At 48.7% G+C, this 25931-nt stretch overlaps 1 protein-coding gene across 1 annotated transcript in view; it reads left to right on the top strand.

Moving 5' to 3' along the window:
- The window catches only part of QSOX1 (quiescin sulfhydryl oxidase 1), a 46693-nt gene that overhangs the window by 7753 nt on the left and 13009 nt on the right, over nucleotides 1–25931 (top strand). The window contains exons 2-7 of the mRNA XM_053607969.1: nucleotides 6614–6714; nucleotides 16174–16219; nucleotides 16805–16907; nucleotides 19647–19737; nucleotides 23548–23693; nucleotides 25587–25721. Coding sequence (XP_053463944.1) covers nucleotides 6614–6714; nucleotides 16174–16219; nucleotides 16805–16907; nucleotides 19647–19737; nucleotides 23548–23693; nucleotides 25587–25721 — 622 coding nt within the window. The remainder of the gene's footprint in view (nucleotides 1–6613; nucleotides 6715–16173; nucleotides 16220–16804; nucleotides 16908–19646; nucleotides 19738–23547; nucleotides 23694–25586; nucleotides 25722–25931) is intronic.

Genomic DNA, 25931 nt, shown 5'->3' with positions numbered 1-25931 from the left:
ATGAACAGGTCACTCTCACCTTTTCTCCTTCAAGAAAGGGACCCATTTCCAACTGTGTTTGGAAGTGCTCTAAACTTTCTCTTTGTTCTTCCTAAATAAAATCTCTCTTTGCTAACCTGAAAAAGAAAAGAAAACAATGAACAGGGCTACACTCTGATAGCTAAAGAACACTATAGTTGTTCTTCAGAAACATAATGTTTCTCTCTATGATCACCCCCATTTCTGTCAAAGATAATCAGAGTAAGACCAATTTGTTTGCAAAATGTGTTTGGTCTCATCAGACTTGGCCTGATTATTTACATAAGTGCAGCAAACTAGTGATTTGACCACATAGGCTTTTTTTAAGTTTGCTGTGATGGAACTTTGGGCAAGGAATCTCAGATTGGACTTTTAACAACCTCTGAAGGCTAGGAAGCCAAACCCAGGCGACTTCAGACTTCACCTGTGATACCTGAAGGTTCAGTGTATGTACATTCTCAGGCATGGCATTGCAGTCACAGCCTTGGTAGTATAACCAGTGTTTCCAATTGTAGACTGTTAAGAAGAGAACAGATTATTATTGAATTTGTGTAGATAACCGTATTGCCTTAAAAATAAGAATACTCCTGAATAGTTTCTGAATTCCAGAGAGATCAAAAAGGGAGCAAAAATAAATGTTTCAGTTTTTGTTCATAGCAGTGTACTTTGTTTTTTTTTGAGACAGAGTCGCAAACTGTCGCCCTGGGTAGAGTGCCATGGTGTCACAGCTCACAGCAACCTAAATTCTTGAGCTTCAGTGATTCTCTTGCGTCAGCCTCCCAAGTAGCTGGGATTGCAGGCGCCTGCCACAACACCTGGCTATTTTTTGGTTGTAGTTGTCATTGTTGGGCCTGGGCTGGATTCAAACCCGCCAGCTCTGGTGTATGTGTCTGGCACCTTAGCCGCTTGAGCTATAGGCGCCTAGCCACAGCATAGTTTATCAAACTGCTGTAAACTATGGATAGCTTAAAAGAATACAGTTTCATAAAATCTATTTTTAAAAATTTTTATTTATTTTTTTTGAGACAGAGTCTCACTTTGTTGTCCTTGGTAGAGTGCTGGTGGCATCACAGCTTACAGCAGCCTCAAGCTCTTGGGGTCAAGTGATCCTCTTGCTTCAGTCTCCCAAATAGCTGGGACAACAGGCCCACGTCACAGGCTCAGCTGTTTGTTTGTTTGTTTGTTTTTAAAGAGATGGAGTCTAGCTCTGGTTCAGAACTAGACTTGAACTCCTGAGTTCAAGCAATCCACCTGCCTCGGCCTCCCAGAGTGCTGGGATTATGGGCATGAGCCACTGCACCCGGCCTAGTTTTCTGAAATCTAGAAAACAAAACATTAAAAGAACCAACAATGTTTCAAATTAAAAAACTATAAATGCCCATATTTTTTCATTTCATTTAGTCTCGTGTGATTATGTTTGATCTCCCTGATCTTGGTTAGCAGTTTCATGAACTTGTTGGTTTCTTCATTAGGGTTCTGGAAGTTCTGATCTAGTCCAATGGTGTGATCTCAAAGTTACCAGAAACCTATACCTATCAGAACCCTTTCAGTGAATCCCCTTGAAGAGGAAGCACTTTAGGATTATAGTTGCTTGCAGAAAAGCTTTTAGAAAAGCATTAGAATAAAGCAATTATTTGGACAACTGTGGACAACAAGACTTAAAGTGGCATATCTTAAACTAGATAAACTGGGCACACAATAAACTCAGCAATGATTAAAGATCTGAAGAGAATTTATTATAGTGATAACACAATTGACAAGGAAATTTGATTATTTCTGTTTCATACAACATTCTAATGTAATAAATAACAAATTATGGGTGGTAACGTATCAGATTGCTAGGAATTTCTTTCTTTTTTTTTTTTTGAGACAGTTTCACTTTATCACCCTCGGTAGAGTGCTGTGACATCACAGCTCACAGCAGCCTCCAACTCCTGGGCTTAGGCAATTCTCTTGCATCAGCCTCCCGAGTAGCTGAGATTGCAGGCGCCCACCACAACGGCTGGCTATTTTTTTGTTGCAGTTTGGCCAGGGCCAGCTTCAAATCTGCTACCCTCTGTATATGGGGCCAGTGCCCTACCCACTGAGCCACAGGCGCTGCCAATTGCTAGGAATTCTGAAACATGTATTAATCACATATCCACACGAATATAACTCAAAGAAGGTAAAGCATCATTTCTTATTTGATAATATTTCTCATATAACAAAAATGTCAAATAAACCTAATTAGTTTAATATCTTTGTTTTAAGATCCTTTGAGATGTTTCAGCATTCTCTGGAATGTCCCAAAGTTAGTTCAAGGTCAAAGTACTAAATTTAGAAATTGATTTTGGTAAGTTTGTAAAAAATATCAAAATAGATCACAAGTCATTGTGAATTAACAGTCATTCATTTAATTGGAGTGATAATTAAATGACTTTGAAAGGTAACTACAAGAAGTTACATTGTTATAAGAAGAAAACCATAGTTCCTTAGCTCTTTAAAAAAGAAGACTGAGTTTTCTTAAGTAATCAAACACCTGATAAAGAAATGTGAAGCACAGGGATCGTTCTGATAAAACACAGAATCTTTCTTCACTAGGACAATTATCTAAAATGTAAAGAAAAATCTGTCACTATTTCCTATTAAGAGCCAATCAATATCCAAGAAAACCTTATTTTAATGGAGAGAATCAAATTCTGGTTTTACATCAGTGTATTAATTAACGTGCCTTAATTTTGACATTAAGGCACATTTACAAAAAGATCAAACTTATAAGAAGTTAGCCCCCTTGACTACACATGTAATCTTTTTTCTCTTCACAACCCTTCTATCATTTCCTTATATCCATTAACTATCTCTTTCTCTTTCTTGTTTTAGAATTTTGTTCTACATTAGAACAAAATTACTTTCTTTCTTTTTCCCTTAACCAAAACACATTCTCATACTTTACAACTTCCTTTATAAAACATCCCTTTCTTCCCTTGCATATAGTTTTTTCCCTTAGTGTTTCTAGTTTAAACTGTTCCTTTATATTAACTAAACTTATATTTAATTCTTATTAGAATTTTTTAATCCTTAGTAATCTGAATTTCTAGTAAAAAACGAGCAAGCATTGTGAACTGTCTTATATCAACATTCACCATTTCATGATTTCTGGAGATATGTTTCTTCAGTTTTTCAAATTATATATACTTTAAACAATTTGAGCAATTAATATTTCAGTATTTTAACTTACTTAGAAATGACATTCTGTGAATATTTATTAGTTAATTTGACATAAAATAACGTCAAGATTCAAATTACTGAAAAAGATTTTTGAAACTACTAAAAGTTCACTTACAAATTTTTATCTCATTTTACATTAGGTTAATTTATTCATTCTTACTATGCTTGCATGTCTCCTTAAACAAAACTAGCCAAGGAGTTCAGGAAACAAATCCCATGTATACTGTTGTGTGCCTTGGTCATGGGTATCTGATCTGTCCATTTTATAGCCAAGAGAAGCAGATTTGGAGATGAATACCTTCTTACTTTCCTCATGAGGTTGTTGTGAGCACTGAACTAGATGAACTGGGCACACAATAAACTCTTAGTGAACTACATTTGCTGATATCATCATCTCAGTAAGAGCTGAGTCTATAGTATTGACTTGACTGTTGTGAGCTACAAAGGACGATATTTAACCAGAAGACAAAACTGTTTCTGTCAATCTCTCTCTCCTGGGGCAAGTTGTAATTGGAGCAAACTGTACGAATATAAAGGCAACACTCTGACCCCGATGAGGTAGAGAGAGAATATGGGTTTTGAGTCTGTAGCCCTTGGGCAAACTTCTCACTGTGTTCCCTTATTGTGGGAAGTGATGCCCACCTCAAATGCAGGGTGTGCTGTGGGTGCTCAGGAACGGTAGCTTCCTGTCCTCTCCTCTCCCCATCCCTTCAAGAGTCTGCATGTGGGCACCAACATGCAGGCAATGGGCACCAACTCTGGCCTGAGGGATGGTGACCTACACTCTTGGAGAAGAGAGGGACAGTTGAAGCCTTGCAGCCCTGCAGAGTTACCTTGTGAGATTGCCTGTGTCTAACTGACTTACTTGAGAACAGATAGGCCTCCCCTGTGGGTTTCCTCAGAACAAGGGGACCAGAGTCCTAGATGAAGAAGAGAAGGCGCCCCCAAGCTTGGAGTGTGCCAGATGATCCTAAGAGGTGGCCTGTGCTTCCCACCCTCCCCTGGGCCTCCCTTGGGTGAGAGACACAGAAAGGACTTCAGGTGCTCTTGCCTGCGATCCAGGATGCAACCTTTACCTGGGCAGCAGGCTGCCACTGGGAGCCACCGGAGAACATTGTGAAGAGGATAGCATCAGATCCACGGAAAGAGAATATCTCCACAGGTAGCTGGAGAGGCCAGTGAGGGGTGGAGCATAATAGAACCTTGCGGGAGGGAAATGAGATGTTTATTTCTCTCTGAAGAGGATCTGTCATGAGAACCTCTGTGCTAGGTCATGGGTCACAGAGGTGAGGTAAGTAAGGAAGCCAGATCAGGTGTCTGAGCCAACTTAGAGCAGGAGTGAGGAGATGGAGGTGGGTGGGAAAAGGGACTTGGGATATAGAGACGGGTTGGAACGAGCAGATCCGTGTGGGTAGACTACCTGACTCTGCCCCTCCCAAGGAACGCCAACAGCAGGCAAGGGTGAGGGCAGAGAAGAGTGTCAGGGAGGAGGGATTGCACCCTGGGCCTGGCACACAGCAGGCCCTGACCACAACCCGCCTTTGTGTAGCCTGCTCTGCAGGTGAGATTTTAAGCCAAAGGGTACAAACCAGCTCATAGATACTTGGACAAGCTTGAGCTACTGCCCTTATGTGCCGGGGGAGTCTAGGCAGCTCCCCCAAAGGTGTTTGGCAAGATGGGGTTAGGGAAGGTTGGGGAAATGGTATGATGGGATGCATAATACATTTGGCTGTCTCGGCTGAAAAATTCTTAAAGTCTGTCTTTGGTAAACACCTCCGTCCACTTCTTCCCCCACATCCCCCTCCTTCCTTCCTGCCAGGAGTCCAGAAGCTTCTTCTTTTTTTTTGAGACAGTGTCTCACTCTGTTACCCTGGGTAGAGTGCTGTGGTGTCATTGCAGCTCACAGCAATCTCAAACTCTTGGGCTCAAGAGATCCTCCTGCCTCAGCCTCCGTAGTAGCTGGGACTATAGGCACCTGCCATGACACCTGGCTAATTTTTCTATTTTTAGTAGAGATGAGGTCTCACTTTTGCTCAGGCTGGTCTTGAACTCCTGATGAAGCAATCTGTCTGTCTCAGCCTCCCGGAGTGCTAGGATACATGAAGGAGAAATTCCAAAAAAGAAAATTAAGCCAGGCAACAGTGGCTTATGGCGGTAATCCTAGCACTCTGGGAGGCTGAGAAAGGCGACGCATGCTCCAGGTGGAGGGTATAGGACCCTGGGCCTCTGTGCTGGGGCCTCCTCCTCTCATCTGTTCCAGGGAGCCCAGCGGTATCAGCGTGCCTTGGGAATACCCCTGACCTCTCTAGGCCTACACACACAGACTGGCCCCTGCCTGTCTCCCCGGAACCCTTCTGTCCATCAGCCTGGTCTTGTCAGTTCTCTCCTCCTCACCTTTGCTCAGCCAGTTCTTTGTCCACTGAACTGACTGTCAAGGTTAACTGAACTGCTGCTGCTCCTGTCATGCCTTGGTCTGCAGGTCCTAGGATCTCCCCTGGGTTCAGACTTCCTTGGGGTTCTGTAATTTGGTACCAGTCACTGCCATCTCACAGTCTGTGTGGCTTCTCGTGTGTGTATCTTGCTTTCTAGCTGGGGCAGCCCCCATGTAGGGTGGAACTTGGGTGGGTGCTCAGAGACCTACCTGGTATATGAGTTTGTTTTCTGTTTCCCAGTCCTGGGCTGTGGCCCAGACTAGCACTATAGTTCTCTTTGCCAAATTTCAGCAGGGGGAAGCCCTTGAAGCCTGGGGCCCGATGAAGGGGCAGGGTTAATTTTCCTCTAGACTCTGGCCTCAGGACTTCTTTCCTTGTGGTTCCTGCATTTCAGGTGCCTTCCCCATCTTCCTCTAGGATTCCTACCTCCGTTTGTGGCCTGAAGACCCAGTTTCTAACACCCTAAGCCCAACCCTTACCCCCAAGCTGCGCTGATGACTAGCACCTGTGGTCCCAGAAACATTCACTAAGGGTCCACTGGGGAATTCCAAGCCCCCCGAGGCATGCTCTCCACCCTTCTGGAGTGGTATAGAGGGTGACAAGGAAAGAGAGAATACCAGGGCTTTTCCCCAGGAGGGCCAGGTCTGCTCACGTTGCTCGTCAACCCCTCAATTCCAGAGTGATGGGGAATCCAGATACCAGTGTACCATCGAGACAGCGTTCCCCTATGCTAGCCACCTATCCTAAGCTCAGGTCCATCTTGTGAGGCTCTGGCTAGATGCAGAATAAAAGGAGCATCTGGGAGGTCCTTTTCTGAGGAAGGTGTGACCATTCTTATAAGAGCCTGGGGTGAGGTCCTGAGGGGGAAGGTGGGGTGGGGCGTTGCACTGGGGAGGTACACAGGCAGAGGAGGTGCCAGCCCTTTTCACTGACCTTGAGGTTTTTTGTCCTTTCAGACTGGAGGCCAGCCCTGAATCTCGCCGCCCTGGACTGTGCTGATGAGAACAACGGCGCAGTCTGCAGAGACTTCAACATCGCTGGCTTTCCAACCGTGAGGGTGTGTGGCGAGGAGGGGGCCGCGGGCGGGGTGGTTCTGGCCAACCATGTCATCAGAGCTCTGTGCTTCTCTGTGCTGCCCAGGCTGCGGAGCTCGGCGGGGTCCTCCGATCTTCATCAGCACGTGGAGCGCTGCCCCACTGCTTGATGACGCACCTGTGTTAGAGGCAGAAAAGAAAGACATTCATTTAGTCTGGAAACATCTGCCCTTGAGAAGGGGAAGGGGCCCTGTGTGGCTGTGTGAGGTTGGCTTGGGCAGACTTTGTCTGCTCTGATTTAAGCTGGGAAGTGACCCTCACTTAGGCTAGCGAGAGCTCCCAGGGCCCTCCTCACCTCCTCTCCCTCCTGACCACCAGGCGTTTGAGGTCTCATCTAACTCCATGAAACCAGTATCCAGGCTCTGACCCATCTGTGGGCAGGATCAGACTCCAGATGCCTAAGGGTACCCCAGAGAGGGACCCCAGAGACTCTGCCAAGCCTCATTCTCCTTAGGCCAGTGCCTTAAAGCCCAGGTAGCTCAGGAGGGACCTGCAGGGTAGCCTCACCCCACTGTCGAATGCCAGTGCCTCAGGCGGCAAGGATCCCTGGCACAGGATTTATCACATCCAAGGCATGAGGGCTCTGTCACCCCAGCTCTGGCAGAAAGTGGCATGAGTTCTCTGATGATGCCTTGCCTGCCAACCTGTCCTCCGCAGGGCATCAACATTATTAATGTCTGAACAACTTCCAAGGCTCTGAAACAGGAGGCCCTGGACAGCACAGGGCAGCACAGCTGCTGTGGTTATGCTGAGGGCCCTCCCGAGGCTCAGGCCTGGCTCTAATCCAATTAGTTTTCTTCCAAATTAGAGAAGCCAGTTCAAACCTCTGTCTCTCTATCTCTAGCTATAGATAATACATCTCTCCTACCAGAATGGCATGTAGCCATTAAGTACAATGAGGAAATGCCTTTGAAAGCTGAAATGCCAAGTATTGTCCCTGGAACAAGATAACTCTGGGCTCAGGGATCTTGAGTTCTAAGTAGAACCATAAACCAGAACTCAGCCTAATTACCCCAGCAGCATCGTCTGGAAAGCAAGGCCATAGGAATGTCCAGCTCTAACTCTATGTGATTTTTCTGTTTCTCGAGCCCAGTGAAATCCTGCAGGATTCAGGGATCCCACACCCAGGAGAAGTCCCTTTCTAAACTGTAATCATGTAGGGTCACAGCCCAGGCCCCAAGTTTAGCCATGGTCAGGCTGGTCTGGGGACAGCATTGCCCAGCAGCCACTACCACCATGTCTTTCAGAGGTGGCAGCAGAAAAGCTGCTTACCAATCATTCCTTTAAAGTAATGACTTCCCAGGGGCTGGCACAGTGGCTCCCAGCACTCTAGGAGGCCTAACACTTTGGGTGGATTGCCTGAGCTCACAGATTCGAGACCAGCCTGAGCCAGAGCGAGACCCCTGTCTCTAAAAAATAGCCGGGCATTGTGATGGGCACCTGTAGTCCCAGCTATTTGGGAGGCAGAAGCAAGAGAATCATTTGAGCCCAACATTTTGAGGTTGCTGTGAGCTATGATGCTACGGCTCTCTACTGAGAGGGACAAAGTGAGACTCTGTCTCAAAAAAAAGAAAAATGACCTCCCTGCAGGGGCGTCGCCCTCTCCTCAGATGGGGCACTCTGTTCCTTTGCTGTGCCGGGTGAGCAGCCCTGAGTGGGATGCTGAGGGAGAAGCAGTGTGGCTGCTGGCACCATTAGTCTCAGGCTGGTATTTTTCTCCCACGGAGGACTGACATAGGGGTCCAGCTGCGGCTGGAGGGATTGGCACCAGTACAATGCCCGGTCAGGGCATCCCGTCGGGCTTTGTGGGGTCTGACACCTGGGGCTTTCTGTTTCTGCCTGGGAGAGGCTGGACCCAGTGGGCGTGAAAGAGGCGGCCCCGGCAGCTGGAGGTCCACGGGCTCCTCAGCGCCTACCGAAGTCACGCAGCACACGCAGCCTGAATGCCTCAGCTGATTAATCATCTCCCTGACTGCCCAGCTGGCTATGGGAGGGGCCCTGGGAGGGCTCTTCATGGGCCTTCTCCGCCTTCCCCTGCCACCAGACAGGAGGGACCTGACTGGGCCAGTCAGGTCGTTATCTGTCCATTTCCTAAGCTCTCCAAAGACCCATGATGTGGCCTCCTCAGCAAGGCCTTCCTGCCTTTCCCAAGGAAGTTGTAGTTCAGTTTTGGGCACAGAGGGGCCTCAGCGCTCTGCTGTTAGGATTTTAGGCCCTGGGCCGGTGGTTCAAGCTGTTGGCAGTCTGGACTCTAAGGCCCTGTGTGTGGCTTTCAAACTATTTTTTACTGTGACCAACAGTAAGAAGCAGGCATTTTACACTGTGACCCCAAAGTTGGTATGTATTATTAGCATTAAAACAAAAGTTTCATAAGACACTTACAAGTGCAGTACCCTCTGATATTTTCTGTTCTGCTGCATTTATTTATTTATTTTTTAATACTGGCTGTGATTCACTAAATTTTTTGACAACTTACTGTTAGGTTGCTTCTAGTGTTTGGAAAACTCTGCTTAAACAGATTCTAGATGTCCAGAGATTCTGGCCCATTAAGAGTGTGGTGTGCCTGGAGGCATCGTGGTAGGAGTCCCTAGAAAGCAGAGCTGACACTAGAGGTCTGCTGCACAGCCAGCAGGCCAGAGAGAGCCAGCAGCCCTGCCTGCTGCCCTCTGGGGCCTGGAGCCTATCCTCATGCTCTCTGCCCATAGGGCTGTGAGGGCCCTAAGATTTGGACATATGCTGAGAAGAAGGAAGAAGAGAGTGGTTCAGAAAGGGAGCCTAGTGACAGACCCACACAGGAGTCAGGCCTCCCCAGTGACACGTTGCTTTCCTTTGCCTCCTGCCCCTTGCTACCATGAGCAAACAGGGAGATTCCACCAGCCCAGCCTGTTTAGCAAACACCTGGCCTCAAAGGGCAGGCATGCCTTGTCAGGTAGCCAGGGCCCAGTGGGAAGAAAAACAAAGGTGCAGGGGAGGGACGGGCTAGTTCTTGGCAGATTCTGATGGAAGCCTGGAGATCTAGAGGCTGGAGTTCCTGGGGCAAGGGGCTTTTTTCCATGGGCCTCAGGATGCGCCTCAATGGGTAATAGTATGAGACCCTTTATGGTCCAAGGCCTGGCTGCAGTGAGAAGGACACAGAGCAGCAGTCCTGGGGTGGGCGAGGGTGAGGGGATGATCGATGTGGGTTCAAATCCTGGTTCCACTGTTTGCTGCATGGGGCTTGAGAAATCGCCTCCCAGTGCCTCAGCCGTGAGCCTCAGTTTCCTTGTCTGTAAAAATGGGGTGATTGCAATCTATAAGCATTGTTGCCAAGTGTGAAATGGGTCTTACCTGTGAAAGTTCTAAGATGCTGGTATCATCTGGTGCTCAGTAAATGTTAGTTTTCTTCTTTCTATTGCCCCACCTCCTTCCTGTGTTTCCCCATGGGACTGCTGGTAGGTCCTTTGCCATCACGGCATCTGAGGCAGCTGGTCCGTCAGCAGCTATTGAGGGAATGTTTGCTGGTGCATGGCACCGCACTTCCCCTCATGGGAGAGGCCAGCAGTGTGAGACGTGGCTTCTGTCCACCAGGTCACGCAGAGTTGAGAGGCAGTGAGTGATCTGTGCACAGCACACACTGGAGTTTCCTGGGCTCACTGAGCTTTCTCTGGCTTGTCAGAGAGGATTGCATGTGGGAGGGGACTTCCACGTGGGCTGGAAGGACAGATGGGGTTTGGCTAGGAGAGAGAAGGAAAGCGGGCGGGCATCACAGGCAGGGGAGAAGGTGAGAGCCAGGCCCCGTGTGGGCAGGGCTGTGTGGCATGCTGAGGAGCCTGGTTCAGTTGGGCAGAGGCCTTGTCAGGGATGAGGCAGGGATGGGAGAAGGGAGCCCGGGAAATGGCAGGTCCTCAAACGTGAGGCTGGGAACATAGATGTAGTGTGGGGTACAGAGCCTGGGCCTTTATCTTCAATGGCTCTTGCTGGAGGGTGAGATGTCAGGGAGGAGGACAAGACTGAGAGATGGGGAGATGGGACCCTCCTCAGCAATCAGCAGCTCTCTTGGGGTCTCCTGTGCAGTGAGGGAAGTAGGAAGGCTGTGGGTCCTCATGGGCTTACCATAAAATATTTGCAGACTAGATCATTTTTCTTAAAACTTGTTACAGGAGGAAGGGTAATGGGTGGGGCCACATCTATGGTGCATCTTAGAATGGGTACAGGCGATTGCACTAATGTGCACAGCTATGATTTAACAATAAAAAAAAAATGGAAAAAAAAAAACTTGTTACAAAAGCTTGAATTCAATGCCATCGATGGCTACCGTTGGCAAGTGTGCTTTCTGTCCAGCTCTTTTGGCTCCCAGCCAGTTGCTTTCTAGGTTTGGGGAACCAACCTGGTGCTACCTGGTTTCATGCTGCTGGGGAGCCGCTGGAGGTCTTCCTGGAGCTCCAAGGTTGCAGAAAGCAGGAGATTCTGTGTAAAATGAAAAGAAAGGGACTGCTGACTGCCCCTGGATAAAAGAAACTTAGTCCTGACATCTTAATTGTCTGTTTCCAGGGAATTATGGTAGTTTCTCTTGGGCAGGGCACACACCTCCGATGGCTGACTTCACTGGGTGCATTTTAATAAGAGGACAAAAATGTGCCCTGACTAGATGAACTTCCAGGATGATCAAAAGGCACAGATTCTCTGCTCAGCCAAACAGATGTCTGCCGAGTACCTCCGTGTGCTAGACACTGGCTGGCGGGCACTGTGAACTCGCAGAGATGAATAAACCATTGTCCTTCTCCTCAGGGAGGCAGGTGTAGGGAGTTCAGGTTGAAGCCGATTGTGGCTGAAACATAGAGGATGGAGATTTTTGAGGGTTTAGTTTGGTTTCAGATTCTGAAAGCTCTTGAGTACAGTGAGTTTGGACATTATTCATTGACAATGGGGTATCATGGAAGAGATTTCAGGAGGAGCAATGTGACAAGGCCAGAATTGTGCCTTAGAAAACTAAAAACTAGCCTTAATGGCAGTGAGGAAGATGGCTGGAGACCAAAAAGGTTGGGCATATTGACTATTTTTTTTTGAGTCACAGTCTCAAGCTGTCACCTTGAGTAGAGTGCTTGGTGTCACAGCTCACAGCAACCTCAAACTCTTGGGCTTAAGTGATTCTCTTGCCTCAGCCTCCCAAGTAGCTGAGACTACAGGTGCCCAACACAATGCCCAGCTATTTTTTTTGTTGTTGTTGCAGTTGTCATTGTTGTTTAGCTGGCCCAGGCCAGGTTCGACCCCGCCAGCCCCAGTGTATGTGGTCAGCACCCTACCCACTGAGCTATAGGTGCTGTGCGACTTTTTTTTTTTTTTAAGACATGCCCCAGAGTGCCATGGCATCATTATCACTCACAGCAACCTCAAACTCCTGGGCTCAAGTGATCCCCCTGCCTCAGCCTCCTGAGTAGCTGGGACTACAGCACCTGCCACAACACCAAGCTAATATTTCTATTTTCAGTAGAGATGAGATCTCATTCTTGCTCAGGCTGGTCTCGAACTCCTGAGCACAGGCAGTTCACCCACCTCAGCTTCCCACAGTGCTGGGATTACAGGCGTGAGCCACTGCTCCCAGCCCACATTGACATTTCTGAGTGCATGAGGGTGAATGGCTAGGGATGAGTGCCCAGAAATAGGTCTTCACCTGTTGGCCTGGCCTAGAGGCATCACAAAGTAGCTGTTGGCTGACTGGGTGACAGTGTGGGAGTGTGGAGAGGAGACACTGGCATGGGTAATAGGCAGGAGGACTGATCATGGGATGAGATAAAAAACTCCGGTGGGTAAGCAGGTTGAGGGAGGGGTGACTCAGTCTTGGGGGCAGGGATATGTGTGTGGGGAGTTTATCCTAACACGTGGGTAGAGGCCACTGGGAGCAGCTAGAAGCTTAGGACAGGTGTAGGCCTGAGGCAGAGGGTTCAGATTGCAAATGGTGTGGACTAAAGAATTGACTTTGGCAAGGAGCAACAATAGGTTTGTTCATTGATCCGTTTATTCACACATTCATTCAAAAATGTAGATTGAGTGCCCTCTTTGTGACAGTGCCCTTAAGGGCTTTTTCAAGAGAAGAGTGTCATAAGCTGTAGTGTGGCTGTGAAGACACTGGGGCAGGCGCTAGTGAAGACAGTGGATACAGGAAAATGGTCAAGATGAGGCTAGGACAAGGGCAAGGGTGGCCAAGAGGGGTTAGTCAATGTCAAACAAACCAGGGGAGGGTGGTGACATGAGGCAAAGGAGAGTATCAGGAAAATGTGGCATAAGAAAATGACAGACATTGGCCATGGATGGGCAAAGAAGGCAGGAGTGACATCAGATCAGATGGAGAGAAGGTCACCACTGAGCTTTTCCAGAACAGCTTCGGCTGAGTGATGAGGCCAGAGCCAGAGCCTGGTCATGGGACAGAGAGATAGCGGATGCTGTTGTGAGAAGCTCGGCAGAGCAGGGACGTGGGAAATGTCATAACTGGAGGGGGAAGGAAAGCCTTTGGATTCCCAGCTTCTTTCTCTTCCTGTCCTTTCTTTCTTCTTCTTCTTCTTCTTTTTTTTTTTTTTTAATTTAGGTTAGGAGGATTGGAATCTGTTTGCAGGGCTAGGGAAGGTGCTGGTGGAAAAGAGAGTGATAAAGAAAAGCTCCTGGGGAGTGTGAGGTGTAGGAGCCAGAGAGTGGATGCTGATGTCCTGGAAGTCGGTGGAAACCTTCTAAGGACAGAGGGACGAAGGGCTGAGGTGGTGGGAAAGGCTTTCCTCTTGGCTGTACCTGAGCACAGGGTTCTGGGTCCCTGCATTGTCCTTGGTCTCTCTGGCTCCCCATCCGGCTCCAGGCTGCTGGTGGCTGTGGCCTTGAGAGGCTCAGCTGGGGTCCAGAGAGGATGCTTTTTTTTTTTTTTTGAGACAGAGTCTCACTATGTCACCCTCAGTAGAGTGCCCTAGTGTCACAGCTCACATAACCTCAAAAACTCTTGAACTTAAGCGATTCTCTTGCCTCAGCCTCCCAAGTAGCTGGGACTATGAACACCTGCCACAACGCCTGACTTTGTTGTAATTGATTAGCTGGCCGGGGCTGGGTTCAAATCCACCACTGTTGGTGTATGTGGCTGGCACCGTAACCACTGTGCTATGGGCGCCGAGCCGAGGATGCCTTTTGATGGAAGTGATGCCAGTCCCTTTTAATATGGGCACCTGCTCCAATTTGGGTGACCTGATGGTTTGTGATAAAAAAACGCAATATTACTTTCAGAACTGAAGATAACAGCTGTCGCTGTTCGATGCTTCATGATGTTGGTGGTATTCTTACACCTGTGGAAACCAGTCAAATCTGTCCTGTCTGTACATAAACAAGGACATCATCCTGAACATACTGCAGCTCTGAAATCACCCTGTAGTTGTTATTGGTGAGCAGACCACAGCTCTGAAATCACCCTGTAGTTGTTACTGGTGAGCAGACCACATCCCAGTCAACTTGATCTCACGTCGTAATCCAGGAAATTTGTGATCATTTTTATAAACAATTAGAATAAAATAATTTTACTAGGTCACATAAAATTCAATAACCTATAAAGAACACTATTACAAACATATATGGCCTTAGTAGATGGTTTTCATCCAGAATTAAAGTTTTTATACTAACTTTTGGAAGGACAGAGAATACAGCAGGAATAGGGTCTAGGTGAGGTTCCGGGGAGCGTAAGCTTGCAAGTGAGGAGAGATGGGGTGTCTCTGAAGTCTCTGTTCCTCATGTGGGAGAGGCTGGCTGGTGGTCTTCAGAGTTTAGTTTTCTGCTTGCAGGTGGCTGGAACAAATAAGTTCTAGCTGATCAATGCTTCTTAGAATTTAAAAGGAAGGAAAGACAGAAGGGGATGGTGATGATGCAGTTAATACTTACTGATTCTTTGCTGTGGGCCCTAGATATTGTGCCATGCACATTAGATGTATTGTTGTTGAATATATTGTATGATTTCTATTTTTTGTAGACATAGGGTCTTGCAACAATTCATAAAGGTGGATAGTGCTTTAAAAGTCCTCCTTTTAAAGATGAGAACACTAAGGTTCAGAGCAGTTGATGGGCTGTCCAAGGTCACATAGCAAGAGCCAGGCCTTGAACTAAGTCTGCTAGATCCCAGAGCCCGTACTCAGCCACCAGCTTGGGATAAGGCCAAATGGCCATGTTGTTGGAGGCAGAGGCCCAAGGTAGCCAAAAGTGGCCTGGAGGTTAGAAGCCTCCAGAAGAAGGCTGCAGGCTCTTCCCCAGGCAGGTAAATAGCTGTCTGTCAGGGCAGCTCAACTCTGTTCCCTCCTGAACCAGGAAAGCATAGGCAAGAGCCTTGGCAGCTATCTCACCGCTTGGGCAGAAGCCCAGATTGTAAGGAGTTGTCCTTGGTTCTCTCTGTCCTCTTGCACAAAGGAGGTAACAGACCCACCCTAGGCCTAGGGTGTCATGGACATGGGAAAAGAGGACCAAGCCATGAGTTAAACTGGCCGGTCTGTAGCAAGCCTTGTTTCTCCAGGTACTCAGGCCCACCATTCAAGAGGACATACTCTGGAGACCCCTCCCTTGTTTGAGTTTCTACTGTGTTGGGCTGGGAGTTCTCAGTGGATGGAGTCACCAGCCTCTATGCCCCATTTTTCAACATAAGGAACAAGGATAGATTGACATAGAAAAAAGTTGACTTTTTCCAAGGAATGTATAAAGTGCTTACCTTTATTTTTTTTAGATGGGTATGCAAGGACAAACAGCAGTGGTACTTCATGCAATAAATATTTTTCAATAATTATAGGCTAGGTACTGGTGCTTTATAGAAATATTGTCCTAGGCTTGGTGCAGTGGGTTACACCTGTCATTCCTGTGCTTTGGGAGGCCAAAATTAGAGAAATACTTAAGGCCAGGAGTTGAAGACCAGCCTGGGCAATACAGTACGACCCCTACCTCCACAAAAAAATATTAGGCAGGTGTGATAGTGGACACCTGTAGTCCCAGCTACTCAGGAGGCTGAAACAGGACAATTGCTTGAGCCCAAGTTCAAGCCCTTGAGTTCAAGGCTGCAGTGAGCTGTGATTGCACCACTGCAATCCAGCCTGGGCAGCACAGCAAGATCCTGTCTTGAGAAAAGGAAGGAAGGAAGGGTTGGTCCACTTGTACCTGTAATAAGGGTTTGAGCTGCTGCCTATGTGTTCCCTGGGTGCTTCAGAGCTGGTGGGGAGGGATTGGATGAGAGGATTGTATGGAAGGGAAACAGAGTCCAGTTCCTAGAGCAACCCTCCCATCCTCCATTTTACAGATAAAGAAATGGAGGCTCAAAAGAGTTTAATTATTTGGCCAGTCAGCCCACTGAATAAGCAGCCGGATTTTAACGCAGATCCATGTGAAACCTGGTCTGTGCTCAGCCACCACATGTCACTGACCTGCTGTGTGTTTCCTTGCAGTTCTTCAAGGCCTTTTCTAAGGATGGCTCGGGAGAAACATTGCCAGGTGGGTGACCTGGCTCTGGTTGTCCGGTTGGTATTGTCAGCGCCTTCCCCTCCCTGCCTCCCTCTTTGTCTTGGTTTCTCTTGGGGTGAAGAAAGCCCTGATGACCGGCAGGGTCTACAAGGGTGAGGAGTCCCTGAAAGTAGCCTGACTTGCGTTTTCCTGTAAGTGTCCTCTCAGTCAGCCTGAGAGATGACTTCACAGGCGCTGGACTGAACATGTCCTTGGAGTTTGGCCCATCTGGGGTCCTGGGCAGGGGGCTAGGGGCTCCATGTTCCTGAAAGGTGTCAAAATGGGGTCGGCATCCAGAGCACAGACCAGACAGCCCTGGGAAAATCCTCATGGGTCCTGGTTCAGAGGGACGCTTTCCTGCTCTTTGAGGCACGAGTCTCTTAACACTGCTTAGGGCCACAGGCGAGGTCCCCAACGTCCCCTCCTGTAATACAGAGAAGGACTGACATACTGTCTGTCTCCCTCAGAAGTAGCCTACACCCTGGACCCTGTGTTTCTGGGGTGATGCTGGCGAGGATGCTGGGAGCAGCTCCCATCCTCTCCTGGCTCCCTTCTCACTCCCGTTTTCATTTACAGTGTCTGGTGCAGATGTGCAGATGCTGCGGGAGAGGCTCATTGACACCCTGGAGTCCCATCGTGACGCGTGGCCCCCAGCCTGTCCCCCACTGGAGCCTGTCAAGTATTTTGGGCTGGGGCAGGCTCAGTGACATGTGGGCGGGGTCCTGGGCATGAGAGGGTGGTGGGAACAGTGGGGCAGGAGATTCGGGTTGATTCTTCCTGCTGCCTTTGCCTGGCTCTGCCAGAGCCACCCCAGAGGGGCTGGCGGCAGGTGGCAGGCTACCTATTGCTGTGGTCCTAACTCAGCAACCCTGTGTCCCTGGGGCGGACCGATGGGTACGAGGACCCTTCTCACCAGGTAAAAAGGAAACAATGGGTGGGGCTCTCCAGGTCACACTGCTGCTGCCTCTCACCACCTGTCCTCAGAATGTTTGGGGGATGAAAGGATTTCAGGCACTTTATGCCAGGGAGGGCCACTGGGCAGAATGGCAATGAGCAGGCAAAGGGAAAGCAAAGGATGGGGCTGGAGGGTCAAAAGGACAAAGTCCTGTCTCCGTAAACCAAAGGTGGCTGTTTGAGCCATGACCATGCCTGGGGATGGGTGGCCCTCGGCTCCCTGTGCTGTGGGGCATCTGGTGCCAGGAAGCTTTCTGGGTGGCCCCTTTTTAAGGTAAATGAGGACATGGTATCTTGCCAAACTCTCCCAAAGAAGGAGGCAGGTAGATTAAAAACACTAGGCCCCTGATTCTGGATAAGAACTCAAGGCAGGGTAACACCCACCTCCAGGGACTCTTGCCAAGAAGGAACAAATCCAGGTACCTGCAGGGACTGCTCAAGCCAGCCTTGAACACAGTGGGGGGCCCAGGGCTGAGAAGGACTTTGAAGGCTGCTGTTGGCGCTCAAAGCTGTTCTCTAAGTTTCTATAGTAATGTCCTCAGGCCATAGCCATGCTGAGAGGGCATTTCCTGTGTTGCTTGGGTCACAGAGACTCTTGTCATCTTTCCGAATTCTCCCTCCTCCCAGAGGGCCACAGGGAGACCTTGGGCACAGCATATGGGTCCACATTAAGCCACCTTGATGTGGTTGGGGTTCCATGAGCAGATCCCATCTCTCCAGAAAACACCCGACCCGTATGCCAGTCCTCGCTGCCTGTTTTTCTGACTGCTCTCTCTTTCTCACACGCACACATTTTCAGCCCTGAGGCATCTCAAAAGCCACAAATCAGGCGAACCTGCCAGCCTCTCTTGAATGATCCTTTTAAAGAACTTTAGGAAGGAGGCAGAGATCTGTGATGAAAGGCAGACTGCCTCTTTCAGAAGTCTGAGGGTGGGAGTGGGGCAGAGGCGTGCTGGCCCCCACATAGAACATGCTCTGCTGTCAGGGGAAGGGATCTGAAAAGCTGTCACCTGGTGTCACCCTGGGACTGTCAGTATCTACCTCTTTTCCTCCACCCAGCTGAGTGCACTCTGGCCCTGCCTCTCCAGCATGTCATTTGGACTGTCGCAAGGGCTGGCTCTAGCATCGGCCTCTTGTCATAGCTTCTGTTTGAAGGGAACATTAGGGGTGATGCAGGAAATGGGGTCCCTTTTACTGGATGAAGTGGGTTTGAATTTCCACTCCATTTCTTACATATTGCATGCCTGTGATCAAATTGTTCAACTTTTGTTTTGTTATTGTTGTTGAGATGGAGTTCTACCCTATACCCTGAGCAGAGTGCAATGGTGTCATAGCTCAGTGCAACCTCAGACTCAGGCTGTGGACATCCGCTGCTTCAGCCTCCGAAGCCACTGGAATTATAGGCACTTGCCATGGCACCCAGCTGGATTTTTCCATTTTTTTCATGAGTTGGGGTCTCACTCTCTCTTAGACAAGCCTCGAACTCCTGAAGCAGTCCTCCTGCCTCAGCCTCCCACAGTGCTGGGATTACATGCATGAGCCACTGCGCCTGGATTTTTTTTTCGTTTTTTGAGATAGTATCTCACTCTGTCACTGAGACTAGAGTGATGTGGCATCATAGCTCACTGCAACCGCTGCCATGTCAATGGATCCAGCAGAGGAAAATAGGTTGCCAGGTTGAAGATAAAGAGAAGATACAGTCTCCCTTCCCTCATGCCTTCTCACCGGCTGGCCTCTTACCCACACATGAGGATGTTCTGCTTTTAATTAGAATAAGAAACAAATCATTTTTGTATTTTCTGTTGAAACTTGTAGTTTTAAAAACAATTTGTAGCTTAAGTCTCTGATTTGGGACATAGTACAACCTGCCTTCTTTTTCATTTCCACCTTCATTTTAAACTGGGCCTCAGTCTCCCCATCTTAAATAAGGAAATTGGATTAGATACATAGCTTCTGCAGTCTCCTGCCCCCAAGACTTTCTGATTCTTTATTTCCTTTTTCTTAACACCCACTTCAGAGAGTAAAAGGCAAATCTCCTAGTTGATAGTGACCTGCCACAGATCAAGACTTAGCATCCGATGGATTCTAATCACCAGACTCTCAGGGAATCATAAAAACCATGCCCAGTTAAGCCTGGACCTCTCCACGGGTCTCACAGCACCCCTTCCCAGTCCTCCTCCCCACACTGCCTCCAACTCAGTCCTGACTCTTAAAAGAGACAGGAAGAAAGCACAAAACAAAAAAGCTCAATGAAGAACCAGCTTTAGGTAACAAGGGCACCTCCTTTGGAGACTAAGGGTTTGGTTTACTCCGCTGTGGAGGGCAGGCACAGGGCTTCCACCAGGCCTCATGTGGAAGCACAGGGCTGCATGGCAGTACCATGTCACTGGTGTCTGGTATCTCTAGCTGTGTTGTCCTGTCCCCCCTGGCTGTGGAAAGTGACTGCCAGACTTGTCTTTTGCAGGCTGGCGGAGATTGATGGATTCTTTGCAAAAAACTCCGAAGAATACCTGGCCTTGATCTTTGAGAAGGAAGGCTCCTACCTAGGTAGAGAGGTGAGCTGCCCTACAAATCCTGGATAGCCAATGGAGAGCCCCAGCTGAGGAGCAGGGCTTTTCCTGGCAATTTCAGGCTCTTGGCTGAGAGCCTCATAGCCTGGCACTGGCCTGGCCCCTGCTGGGAGAAATAGGAAGTGCAGGAGCTGAACCTTCCCTTTTTACAACCTTTATGTCTATTCTTCTCTCTTATTGAAACCAAATATAACACCTGCTGTTCACGGTGCACTGGACTAGATTGCTCACATACATGGTTTATAATCCCCACAATTAGCTAAGATGATCAAATAACATGCCCAAGATTACACAGCTGGTTAATTGGCAGAGCGTGGCTGGGAACCAGGTCTGTCTGGCCCCAGAACTCATGTTGTTTCTACACTGCTCCACCTGCTTGTGGTTAAAAATTTGGGAGGGAGGGAACATTAGGAGTGATCCAGGGCCTCATAAGGAAATGGGGGTCCATTTTACTGGGTGAAGGCTCAAAAAGTTGAACAAGTTGGCCAGGCATGGTGCCTCACACCTGTAATCCTAGCACTTATAGAGCCCAAGGCAGGAGGATTGCTTGAACTCAGAAGTTCAAGTCTCATAGTCCGGCACTGCCCTGACCCCTTAATTTCCACTCCGTCTCTTAAATGTTATATGCCCATGACCAAAATGTGCAACTTCTTTTTGTTTTTTGAGACAGCATCTCACTCTATCACTGGTACTCAAGTGCTGTGGCATCATAACTCACTGCAACCTCAAACTTCTGGCTCAAGTGGTCCTCCTGCCTTAGTCTCCTGAGTAGCCGGGACTACAGGCATGCTACCACCATGCCTAATTTTTCTGTTTTTTTGTAGAGACAGGGTTTTGCTCTTGTTCAGGCTGGTCTTGAACTCCTGAGCTCAAGCCATCCTCTTGCCTCAGCCTCCGTAAGTGCTAAGATTACAGGTGTGAGGCACCATGCCTGGCCAACTTGTTCAACTTTTTGAGCCTCATTTCTCTGTCTATAGAGTAGTGATAATTACTTTTCTTCAGGATATTGCTGAGAAAGTCAAATGAGGCAATTTAGGTAAAGGGCCTGGATTAATAGCTGGGACAAAGTAGGTGCTTTATATCCATTCCCTTCGCCTAATAAAGAGAGCTCTCTGCTCTGCCACTGGCTCACAGACAACACAGATCACTTTGAGCTTTTCCCAGATGCAAAGGTTAGACACCCCAGTGTGTGGGAGATGTTCCAAGACAGTCCCAGGAGACAGACAAGGCGTGAGAGTAGGGATGAGATCAAACACCACTGTTGGCTCTGAGTGATTTTCCCATTGAAACTCATCAGATGCACTTGAGAGTCCTGGGGAAGGGGCCACAGTGGTCAGAGCCAAAGGCCCCACGTACATGTGGGTATGCAAAAGATGCTAAAGGAGTCAGGAGGGCCTCAGGGGTGAGAGCCCAGGCTCTGGGGCCAAGCTGAGCTGGGATTTATAGCCCCGTTCAGATACATGTGGCTATATGACCTGGAGGCATGATTTTACATCTAAGATCCAGTTTCTTCAGCTATAAAATAGTTTTATTTTATTTTATTTATTTCATTTATTTTTTGAGACAGAGTCTCCCTGTGTCGCCCTCAGTGGAGTGCCATGGCATTACAGCTCAACAGCAACCTCAAACTCTTGGGCTAAAGCGATTCTCTTGCCTCAGCCTCCCAAGTAGCTGAGACGATAGGCGCCCGCCACAACGCCTGGCTAGTTCTATGTTGTAGTTGTCATTGTTGTTTAGCTGGCCCGGGCCAGGTTCAAACCCACCAGACCTGGCGTATGTGGCTGGCGCCCTAACCACTGAGCTACAGGTGCCAAGCCAAATCGTTTATTTTAAAATAAATACATACTTGCTACATCATTACTAGTCATTGTTACACACATTCTTATAAAATTAACCTGAGTTTGATGGTAGGATGATGATGATGATGATGATGATGATGATATTACAAATAAGGAAACTGGAACAGGGAGAGATTTAGCCCAGTAGAGGATTCAAACACAGGGAGCCGTATGTACTGCCCTGCCTCGCTTAGCCTCCTAAAAACAGTTCCTCTTTCAGTGTTGTTCTGAAGATGATGCAAGGTGATCTGTATACAGTACACAGTGCCTACTCATCAGTGTTAGCTGATGCTGGCCTCTTCTTATTTCTTTCTAAAAATAATCAGCAATTTTGATAAGTTTATTTTTCTGATTTGAGATATATATTTAAAGCTTTATAAGTATAAAAATGAGGGAGTTTCATCAGCTCCATTGTGAGGAGGACTTAGAAGTCAGTAACAGAAGCCTGCCACCTGCCATTTGTGGTTGTCACGCACGGTCATTCCAAGGACGACTTCTTCCTGATGTGGAGAGGTTGTCATTCTCTACCAATCCTCTCGTCACCTTCAGAAAACCCCAAGTTACAAAACCTGTTCAGGCCTTATTATAAATGCACGCATCCCTCTGACCATCCAGGCTCAATATGAAGATGTTTACCTAATTCCAGAGGTTTATTTTGCTCATGTCTGACCCATAAATTTTTTATCATAAAATCATAGTTCTTTTTTTTTTTTTTATTCCAGGTTAATGTGAGGGTACAAACAACTAGGTTACAATATTTGCCTTTGTTCAGTAGAGTCCCTGTTATAGTTGTGTCCTGCACCCAAGAGGTGTGTCATATACCCTTACATTGTGCCATTAAGTGGGAGCACATCAAAAAGTTATAGTTCTGCCTCAGTGCCTGTAGCACAGTAGTTATGGCGTCAGCTACATATACCAAGGGTGGCGGGTTCGAATCCAGCCTGGGCCACCTAAACAATGACAACTGCAACAAAAAATAGCTGGGCGTTGTGGCGGGCACCCGTAGTCCCAGCTATTTGGGAGGCTGAGGCAAAAGAATTGCTTAAGCTGAAGAGTTTGAGGTTGCTGTGAGCTGTGACGCCATAGCACTTTACCCAGGGCCACAAAGTGAGACTCTGTGTCTCAAAAAGAAAATCATAGTTCTTTAAAAGTCGACTGTTATTCAAGTTTGAGTAAGAAAGACTACCCTTGCCTCCGACAATTGAGGTTTCAAACAAACAATGACTGGTAAGTTCTAAAGGGATTTTTCAGCAATGGCTATTATGAGAAGGCCCTGGGGAATCTTGGGACATCTGAGAGCAGTTAGATGTTGGGGTGGGACAGGCTTAAGCACAAGAAAGTGCTTGCTCAGAACAAAAAACAAGAATAAAAATGAAAGCACATTTTTATTATGCCTTTTACAGGTTGCTTCTATTTTTTAGATAGTCTCAGAGGTGCCCTCCCTGGTAGAGTACTGTGGCTTCACAGCTCACACTAACCTCAAACTCTTAGACTCAGGTGATTCTCTTGCTTCAGCCTCCCAAGTAGCTGGGACTACAGGCCCCCGCCACAGCGCCAGGCTATTTTTAAAGATGGGGTCTTGCTCTGGCTCAGGCTGGTCTCGAATGTGTGAGCTCAGGCAATCCACCCGCCTCGGCCTCCCTAGTGCTGGGATTACACGCATGAGTCACCGTGCCCGGCCACAGTTGCTTTTGTTAGAAAGAAAATTATATGTAATTAGGACTATCCTAGGATATTTCAAGGTGGGTGGTCTGCACAGTTCCAAGGCCCCTCCTCGTGGGCAGTGTTTGACACTTGTTACTGTGTGTTAGGTGTGGTTGATGGTGCGGGTGCCTCTCATGTCACAGTGGTCTCCTCTGAAAGGTTTAGAGTCCAGTAGGAGCAGAGCTGCCACCACTGAGCTGAGACTTCCTCTACCCAATGGCTTGGCCCTCTAGGTGTCCTACTGTTTCTGCAGGTGACTCTGGACCTGTCCCAGCACCAAGACATAGCAGTACGCAGAGTCCTGCCCACGGAGGAAAATGTGTTGAGAAAGTTTGGTGTCACCAGCTTCCCATCTTGCTACCTGCTGTTTCGGAATGGCTCTGCCTCCCGAGTGCCCGTGTGAGTGTGGCTGCTCTCTGCCTTCTCTCTGCTCCTTGCCTGCGCCTATCCTTTCTGCCTGCCCAGCGCCATGGGCCGGTGAGGTGTACCCCCTGCAGGAAAAGCAAAGGTCTGCCTATCTAAGATCTGCCTGTCCTGGCAGGCCAGTGTCTCCACAGCCGGGAGACTGGGCCTACAATGCCACCCCAGCACTGCAGCCCAGGGTCATGCCTCAGTCCCCCGCCCGTCAGTGTCAGCACCCAGCCCCACTCCAGTGTGTACAGTCCCCACTGCAGCCCTGGCCCGATTCCCCATCTCCTGTTCTCAGACTCACTGGCAGGCTACAGACCTGGCAAGGACTCTAATATGCCTGACCCTCCCTCCCTTTGGTTTTCTAATTGCAGAAAAGTTCATTAGGAGCCAGACAATAGCCAGCTCCAAAATGCTGAAAAAACAATCAGGCCAGCCTCAGCCCCTCTGTCAGGCTCCCGCTGTTGAATGGCCCGTCAAATGGCACCAGATGGTGCCTTGGTGCCCTCCCTGGGCAGATGATTGATGTCAGCCTGGCCCTGCAGGCGGGAGCTCGAGGGCCAGGGAGCTGAAGGCTGGGCTCTGGTGTCCAACCACCGCTCCCCAAGGCCTCCTGTGCCAAGCTGGGCAGGGCAGCCACATGTCCTTAGGCTGCCCAGGCCACCAGGCCCAGGCTGTCAGTGCAGGAGGTCTGAGGACCACAGGGACAGGGTAGGACCAGAGAATGCCAGGCCTGGTGGGGGGAGAAGGTGTCATTTCCTCACTTGGAGTTGGTGGAGTGGAAAATTGTTTGTGGCGATGCTGCTCTCCAGCCATCTGCTCATCAATCAGTGTCAGGCCAGGACCGTGGAGTGGAAAGCCCGTCGTCACCTGCTGCTAGCCCCCAGGCACCCAGCCCACCACGGCTGCGTTTCGCATTTCTTCCTCTGGGTGACCCTGACCCTGGCCCTGGTGGGTGAGAGGGAATTTGTGCTCAGGAGATATTTCTTGCTCTTGAGGACTCCTCTAGTAGAAGAGAAAAAGGAAGCGAAAGGATAGAAAAGGGATATGGAGAATTCTGGTGGTTTTCTGTTGTTGATGCCATTCTGTTGTTTTTTTTTTAATCCTTCGACTTCTTTGGGGAGTAGCATCACCTCATGGCACCTCAGAGCAAGCTTGTGAGGGGACAGTTTCCTCAAGGTCAGCTGCTGTTTTGGTCTGTGAGGAAGGTCACCAAAGTCAGGCGTTCCTGTCTATGGGCAGAATTAGTCTTTCTTGTTCCCAGAGGAGCCCCTGCTCCGTGGGTACTGCCCGGTGCCTCTGCAGACCTCGGCTCTGCCTGACTTGGGGAATTCTCAGGCCCTGCAGCTTTTCTAGATGGGGCTTCGGCAAAAGGCTGGTGTTAAAGAGGCTTTCTTAACCCATGGATGCAGTGATTAGAAAGGTTAAAGTGGGCTTGGCGCCTGTGGCTCAAGCAGCTAAGATACCAGCCACATACACCTGAGCTGGCGGGTTCAAATCCAGCCCAGGCCCGCCAAACAACAATGGCTGCAACCAAAAAAATAGCCGGGCGTTGTGGCAGGCCCCTGTAATCCCAGCTACTTGGGAGGATGAGGCAAGAGAATCGCTTGAGCCCAGGAGTTGGAGGTTGCTGTGAGCTGTGATGCCATGGCACTCTACCCAGGGTGACAGTTTGAGGCTCTGTCTCAAGAAAAAAAAAAGAAAGGTTAAAGTGAGGCCTAGGTACCCTATTTTGGCCTCAGTGAGGACAAGATGGAACCATGTTCAAATACTTCTGATAAACATTTCTGTGGGCTGAGCCACTCCCTCTTCTGACCGTGGTTAACTCTGGGTTTTGTTCTTCCAGACTCACTGGCTCTCCCCTGTGGTTCTCTGCCCTCACAGGCTGATGGAGTCCAGGTCCTTCTATACCACTTACCTGCAGAGGCTCTCCGGGCTCACCAGGGAGGTTCCTCAGACCACAGCTGCACCAACCCCTACCAGCTCAATAGCTCCCACAGTTTGGAAGTTCGCGGATCGGTAAGGCCTTGCCTGGTTCCTACATATTCCCCCACCCGGCCTTTCCTCTGAACACAGACTCTTGTTTACCCCTGTCCCCTGTCATAGGTTTAGTGCATGCTGCCCTGAGCCAACCCTCCCCCGCCCTCCACTGAGGGCCAGACGGGCAAAGGGGGCTTTATGATGTGCAGGAGCCACAGCAGTTAGCAGCTGCCAAGCCCCGCCCCCCCC

The sequence above is a fragment of the Nycticebus coucang genome, chromosome 10 (assembly GCF_027406575.1).
Source record: "Nycticebus coucang isolate mNycCou1 chromosome 10, mNycCou1.pri, whole genome shotgun sequence".
Taxonomy (NCBI): domain Eukaryota; kingdom Metazoa; phylum Chordata; class Mammalia; order Primates; family Lorisidae; genus Nycticebus; species Nycticebus coucang.
The sequence above is the reverse complement of the archived record's forward strand: the minus strand, read 5'-3'. Positions and strand labels throughout refer to the sequence as shown.